General features: G+C 43.3%; 1 protein-coding gene across 1 annotated transcript; it reads left to right on the top strand.

Moving 5' to 3' along the window:
* The first annotated feature begins 427 nt into the window (after positions 1-427).
* LOC119340566 (mannan endo-1,4-beta-mannosidase 6-like) lies at positions 428-5868 on the top strand. Its single transcript, XM_037612495.1, has 5 exons — positions 428-953; positions 3611-3808; positions 4630-4752; positions 4849-5060; positions 5135-5868. Exons 1-5 carry the CDS (start codon positions 567-569, stop codon positions 5529-5531), a joined length of 1317 nt encoding a protein of 438 aa, XP_037468392.1. The 5' UTR covers positions 428-566; the 3' UTR covers positions 5532-5868.
* The last annotated feature ends 1642 nt before the right edge of the window (positions 5869-7510 follow it).

Here is a 7510-nt window from a genome sequence, read left to right as displayed (position 1 = left end):
GCGAATCTGGATGGATGGCTTGACTTTTCGCCTGGCAATGTGGCCCCAGGTGCGCTTTTCCCTTGCGCCGGAGTCCCCGAGCGCCCCCCAGTGCGCCGGGTTCGGCCTGCGATCGCCAGGCACAAAAACGGCCGAGCCGGCTGAATTCGGCGTCCTGGGGGCGGGACTGTGGCGTTTTTTTGGTGCCGGCGCAGAAAAAACGCGTGGGGAGGACCTATTGAGGGCGCGGCTGGAGATGCTCTAAGATAGATAGTGGGGTGATGATGACGAGCCCCTTCCTTCTCTTCGACGAGGCCATTCCTTCTCCTTCCTTCACTCAAAATGGACTGACCCCAAACTCAGCTGACTGAAATTTAGCTAAACTGGATGTCAAAAAGGCAAAAATGACGGCAGCGAAACCCAAACTAAACCATACACGAAAATAAACCGCGATCAGAAGCCGAACCTAGTTCCGGCACCTGGCACACGCTCGAACCCCCACCGCCGGCCTCCGACTGAGAAAGGGAGGGAAGGGAGGAACGGAAATCCAGTGCCGCGGCGGGGTCGCAGGCTTTGCCAGCCGACCAATGCGGCGGGAGAAGCGGCTCTACAGCTTCCTGGGCCTCCTCCTCCTCCTCCTCGCCGTCGTGTACCTCAACTGGCTCCCGGGCCGCGACCCCGCCGCTCCCGGCGGCGGCGGCCTCAAGCTGCCGGTGCCGTGGCTCCAGCCGCGGATGTCGTTCGCGGGCCGCAACGGCACCCACTTCGTCGACGCCGACACGGGCGCGCCGCTCTACGTCAACGGCTGGAACTCCTACTGGCTGCTCTCGTCGCGGTCGCCCGCGCTCGTGTCGGAGATGCTGCGCCGGGGCCGCATCATGGGCCTCGCCGTCTACCGCACCTGGGCCTTCATCGACGGCGGCCCCGGCGCCCTTCAGATCTCCCCCGGCCGCTTCAACGAAGCCGTCTTCCAGGTCCAGATCTCCCTCTAACCCCCTCCTCCCCCCTCGCGAACCATCTGGTGGCAGCCATGCTATTGGGGCTGCTCTTCTGACCAAAATTCTTGTCGTAGACCAGTTTTCTGTATACAAGGGTAGTACTTAGAGCTGCTGTTAGCAAACGCGTGGACACATCTTTCGTGTTGTTGGTACCACTGTTGGGACCGTGGGGGTGTTACAAAGCATGACGATGCAACTGGGGCAATTTGGATGTGCTTCATGTGGCCATCATTTAGCATACTTTGCAACATGAAGATATCTGCATATTTTGTCTTGTAGAGGCTCAATGACCGATACCATGTACGGTATTTCGGTACCAGATTAGGTTATGCTTTATGCTTCTGTAGTCCAAATCCATAATTCAGTAGATTCCATAATACCCTTCACAGTAAGACTGCCGTGTACCGAATAAATCCAGTCGTAATATCTTTCTGCCATGCATCGAATAAATCTTATGGTTGGCGTCTAGCCTTTTCGGGAACCTATTAGCTTTTAAGTTCCTTGTATATCGTGGTGTGATTTCTTTGGTGCCCCTCGCTGATTAGAACCTTCTGTCAAGAAACAAGTTCCATTGCAACAATCAAGGCAGATCCCTTCACCAGTCTCCTCCCCTCTTCCAATCATGTTTCTGCATTTCTTAATCATATTCTAGTGGTGTGGTCATTTAAACAGTGCGCTGTTATCGTGTGATATTTGAAGACCCTACCTATTGTTGGCTGCAAATTCAGAGCGCGCCCTGACTGGCCTGGTTAATTACGTACTATTAACAAGCATGGCCTTGCATTGCGGCCATTAGTCATGGAACATACTCGCAAGCCTCATGAAAATCTTATAATCCCTGAGGAGGTTCTACCACGTGGAAACACTCTTTAATTGAACTTTCGTTTTAACTGGTTGTGAACAGAAACCGCCAGCTTTACTTGGTGGGCTGGGAATGCCAGAGTAATCAATTTCTCGGGTAAACTACTTGGAGCTCACGTAGCCCATGACGGATTAATCGTATTCTGGGCCAGAGCAATGAACCTATTTGAAGTGGCCCATTTCGTACCAGAAAAGCCCATGTATGAATAAGGGTTGATTTTACTTCCACACTTATCCACTCTAGGTTTGTGATTCTCAAAAAAAAAAAAAAGCTACTCTAGGTTGGGGAGTAGGGCCAGGGGGGAAGTTCTAGATACTTTTCCTTACTTCGTACCTGGCATACTTCACCTAATTTCCTCTGCAGTCTTAGGCTTTGGTGGCATAAATCAAAACACCAACCACTATAGTTACATTTGTTGCTAAAATATTGGCATAAGCGCCAAATTGGCAGCGCATGGCCAGTGAGCTAAAAAAAACCGAAGAATGGGTTAATTTTTTCATATGCTCTCCTCTTATAGATAGGACGAACAAAGAACAAAAGTTTTTCATGGTGACAATCTCTTAACAGAATCCTATTATTAGCAACGGCAGCATGCTTGTTTGACTTGAGGCATATTGCACCACATGCATATTAACCATAATAAATGTTTAAAATTACAACTTAGAAGTATCAAATTTGAAACTGATGGGATCTGTTTTGAGGAGTCATATGGAAAGCTACTTTAAGACTCAGAAAAATGGACCTTTGATGTCACTTACCTGCTTACATCTGCATAGTTCTCTTATGAATTTTTGAAGCACGGTCTGCTAGGCACTATGAAGGGCACATCTGTAAGTTCTCAGGATTGATGGTTATTTGACTCACCAAAAGAACGAGTTTTGAAATTTTACCTCCTTGATTGACACATCTCATCTTGGCCTCTAATACCTTTACACACTTTAGTTAACCAGCCCTATCAATTATGTTGCTGCAATCAAGTTTTTAAAATGGAAAAAAGAATCCCTGAAAGAACGACGGTTTCAGCAGTGGAACAATCATGCACTTGTTTGTGAGGTGCAATATTTGGCGCCGACTGGTATCATACTAAGTTAACCTTTTTTTTTTGCGGGGATACTAAGTTAAACTTTAACCACTGTAGCCATCACGCTATTTGGTCTGTTATGCCTCTATACGAATCATATTGGCCTTACACTTTGCAAGTTCGCATCGTGAACAAGTTCAATGCCAGGAAAGAAGCAATGGATATGTTCAGCAAGCACAAATAATTAGCAGCTATAAGATGCATGCTACCTCCATCGTTCGTTTATTCATTTCTTCTACTGATAGTCACCTTCCTTTTATTATGGTACAAGTTGCTAATAGTTTGCGCTGTGCAACTTGAGTGATGCCACATACCTTGCTGTTCTCTGACAATATGACTAACTGATGATCTCGAGTTATGCTTACACAACGGAATGCAAACTGATATTTAGATTTTGAAGTATGAAGTGGTGCCAAACTTTCCTGATCTCTAGAGTTTAGTTGGGGCTTAACCTGTATACCCTGTGTTTCCACTGTGTAATATGAAATTTCTATATTCTGTTCCTTTGCCTAAGAAATTCTTTATTTTTTTCTTCTTGGCTGTATACACTCCCCAACACGTATCTTTTTGAAGCGGTATTCATTTTTAGAATTACTTTTAAAATGTCAATACCTCAACTAATAGGTTTATAGAAGCACAGGTAAATGATGTTCTTCCTGTGAATAGTAATCATAACTTTCTTCATTACAGGTATTGGATTACATTATATATGAAGCCCGGAGAAATCATATTAGGTTGATTCTTTGCCTTGTCAACAACCTTGATAACTTTGGAGGGAAGACCCAATATGTTAAGTGGGCACAAGCAGCTGGAGCTAACTTGACGAATTCAACCGATTCTTTTTTCTATGACCCAACCGTTAAGGGTTACTACAAGGATTATGTGAAGGTAATATTTAGGTTGAAACAAATAATTATTATCTTGTGGTACCCCGTATTTACTACTCCCCCTGTTTTCTTAACTGTCCTCAACCCACCATGTACACATAACAAGCAAACACTAAATCTATGAAATATTTAATGAGAAAGTACCATGCATACCCTTGTTGAATGACATGCTACAACCATCTAACCTGTTCCAAAGCATTAAACTGGAGATATTGGATTAACTATACTCTTGATTTCCTCAGTGGACAGTTGTTTTGAAACAGATTCTTGTGAGGTTCAGGAACATATATCATGAAAACAGAAGATGTAGTTGTCCATTCATTGCAATATTGTGGTGTGCCCCACTTGCATGTTAGAAAATTAATTTTGATAATCTTATCTTACCTTTGATGAGGGCTTTAACGACATAACGTGTCAATCTTTTCTGTACACATGTCATGGTTTTCTCTGTAGATTATCTCCTAAGGGAAGTGGATATTAGATAAATAAAATGTGTTTTGTATTGGCTGAATGTACCTAATATGTTCATATGCTCTGACATTTTATCTAGGAGTGGTAAAGTGTATTGTGCTGTGGCCACTGCTAAGTGACTAGCATGATTTACGAGACCTTCTTTCATGCATATAGCTTGTAAATTTGTTAAAATAAATAAACAAGGGGGTAATATGTGTCCTCTATTGCGACTCTAATCGACCTGGGTAAACAAAACCTGCAGCTACGTTTGCAGAAGCACTATTTATAAACACATTGTTCTCCAATTTTCCTTCTCTGGTCAATTTTTGATGATTTTATCACCACTCCTATATAACGTATTACCAACAGGCAATATTAACAAGAAGGAACTCTTACAGTGGAATCAGATACTCTGATGAACCTGCTATATTTGCTTGGGAACTCATGAATGAGCCTAGGTGTGTGTCCAACGCATCTGGTCCTCATCTTCAGGTAATGTGGCATTCAAAGATCCATTTTCAGTTTCAGTACACGGGGATTTTTCTGACTGAAAACACTCAACACTTCAAACCCGATGTCCCTTGGCAGGCTTGGATAGCAGAGATGGCAGCATATGTCAAGAGTCTGGACGCTAAACGTCTTGTTGCAGTAGGAATTGAAGGGTTTTATGGCACTGGAATAGCTGAGAGGCTGGGTTTTAATCCGGGGGACTGGGCAGCTTCACTCTGCTCAGACTTCATACAGAACTCAGCAGTCGAGAATATTGATTTCGCATCAGTGCATGCTTACCCTGACAGCTGGTATGTATTTTTCCTGATTATTTGTACAAATATATCATGTTTTATATGGCATTGATGCATATATTTGTTCCCAGGCTACCAAAGGCAAGCATGGAAGAAAAACTCAGATACATTTCCAGTTGGGTTGATTCACACCTTAATGACAGCGAACACATCTTGAAAAAACCCGTTCTGTTCTCAGAAGTAGGTTACCTGCAGCACGTAGATGGTAACAGCACAGTTGATAGAGATATTCTTCTAAGAGTTGTTTACGACAAAATCTATGATTCGGCGAGGAAGCTTCAGGCAGGCGGCGGCGCTCTTATTTGGCAGTTGATGGTAGAAGGAACACACATGTACCACGACGACTTCTCCCTGGTGGCACGAGATCATCCCTCGACTTATAAGTTGATAATGGAGCAGTCTTGTCGATTGCAAACGCTGTACAAGAATGATAGAGATCCTGACTGGCAATGCCCGATACAGCCCTAGGAATTTGACTGCCATTAATACCGGGAAGTCCCGCTTCATCTAACAGAATCTTGTCTCCAGCATTATCTTGAACAAGACTGCCTATAGAAGCGAACAGCTGACTGACAGGATGTGTATAGTAACAGCACGTTTGTAACTAGTGATAGATTATTCATCAACTGCAAGCAGGTGGCGTTTGAAGTTGTCTGTGAAGTTGTCTGTGGTAATTACCGTTTTTTTTTCTTTTGTTTATCGGCCACCAATGTGGTTGTTAGCATTCTTTCCATAGGTGTACGCAACTTGTTAGCTACTTTGTTTTGGCCACATGAATAGCAAGAAGAATTTCAGAAATATCGGATTTGCTTTATGTGTTTTCATTCATGTTCTGTACAGTGCAATTCAGTTTCAGATTCGTGCTCGGGCTGGTGCATTGCAGAACAGTGGCGGAGCCAAGATTGAAGTAAACCTTGGGCCAATTTGTTTTTCGGTAACATGGAATTTTTTATTTTACATTTTCTTCAGTGAATCAGCACAAGAATTGAGGTTTAGCATTTTCCGTACAGGAGCCGCCCGACTGATAAGTTGCAAATTAAAAGAGTTCGCTGCTTCTCTTTAGCTGAGATTGCATACGAAAAAGAGAGTATGTTTATCATACCACATACGTTCTGTTGCGCGCGAATGAAAATCTGCTTACACGAGAATGACGTTTTGGCACTCCATCCCCGTATGGGTGGAGAACCCGTCGCTGTCTCGGCTTTAATACCGGAGGCTCTAGGGAAGTTGGAGGAGATAAAATGTAAAAAATTCCAAACAAAAATTTGATGTGCATGTCTCGATATTGTGTATGCTCACAAAGTCGTTTCGCGAAAAACCGACAAGTTATGTGTTGCGTATAAAAAAGGCAAAATTCGGCGTCAAAAAGTGCTTTTCGTAAGACATCTTTTTGTCTTTTTTACACAAGCCATAAAAAATATCGGTTTTCTTCAAAATTTGACGTGCACACATATAATGTTGAGATGTATGCGTCAAATTTTTGTTTGAAATTTTTTCACACTTTGAAATATCTTTTCGGGTGGCAGGAGCGCGCGCGCCAAGGAGCATCAATGGATTTCCGGCTTACACGTTCTTTTCATATGGACCATGTATAGCGACCAAAACATCCAACGGAAACGATGTGGCGTGGAGCACCAACCACACAGGAGCAGGCCTGCCGTGCCCGTACGAGGACCATATGGCGCGTTGAAAGTTCCTAACGAATATTTCCCATTTGTAGCACACACATGAGACCATTTACCATAGCACATACTCCTTCCGTCCTTTAAAGAATGTGCTTCCAACTTTGTTGGAGGGTCAAACATCTCAATCTTTAACCGAATATGTGCAAAAATATATCAATGTTTATGAAACCAAATAGATATATGATGAAAATATATTTTATCATGAATCTAATGCTATTAATTTGATGGCATAAATGTTGGTACATTATTATATAAATACGGTCAAACATAAAATGATTTGACTTTTCAACAAAGTTGGAAGTACACTCTTCAAAGGACGGAGGGAGTACGTTCATATGTTGTGCCCATCAGGAGAGCTACGCCTGAAAAAGCACGAGCACGATGTTTCTGTATGCACATTCATCGAACAAACTACACGGACCCGCAGGTTGTTATCGCCAGCAGTGATGATGCACGGATTGTGCACGGCAAGGACGCCTATTCGTGGATGCCGATCATGCGCGTAGGCTCGGCTTCATGTACAAATCTGAAAAGTCTGCGTGGTGTCTCTGTTTTTTTTGGGTCTTAGAGCGTGGAGCTCGGGTTGTTTCGGTCGGTTGGGCCGTCTCCAGGAATTTGAGGTCCCAATGCAAAATATAAAATGAGGCCCTAAATGTTTAAAAAATCTTATAATTATAACGAACTAGTATGACTAGCACATACTCTCACTTAATTATGTAATTTTGAGTATTTGTTATTTCACACACCGTTTAGAATTATGCG

This window comes from Triticum dicoccoides, chromosome 7B, assembly GCF_002162155.2.
Source record: "Triticum dicoccoides isolate Atlit2015 ecotype Zavitan chromosome 7B, WEW_v2.0, whole genome shotgun sequence".
In the NCBI taxonomy this organism is placed as follows: Eukaryota; Viridiplantae; Streptophyta; class Magnoliopsida; order Poales; family Poaceae; genus Triticum; species Triticum dicoccoides.
Note: the sequence above shows the minus strand (reverse complement) of the source record. Positions and strands in the feature narration are given on the sequence as shown.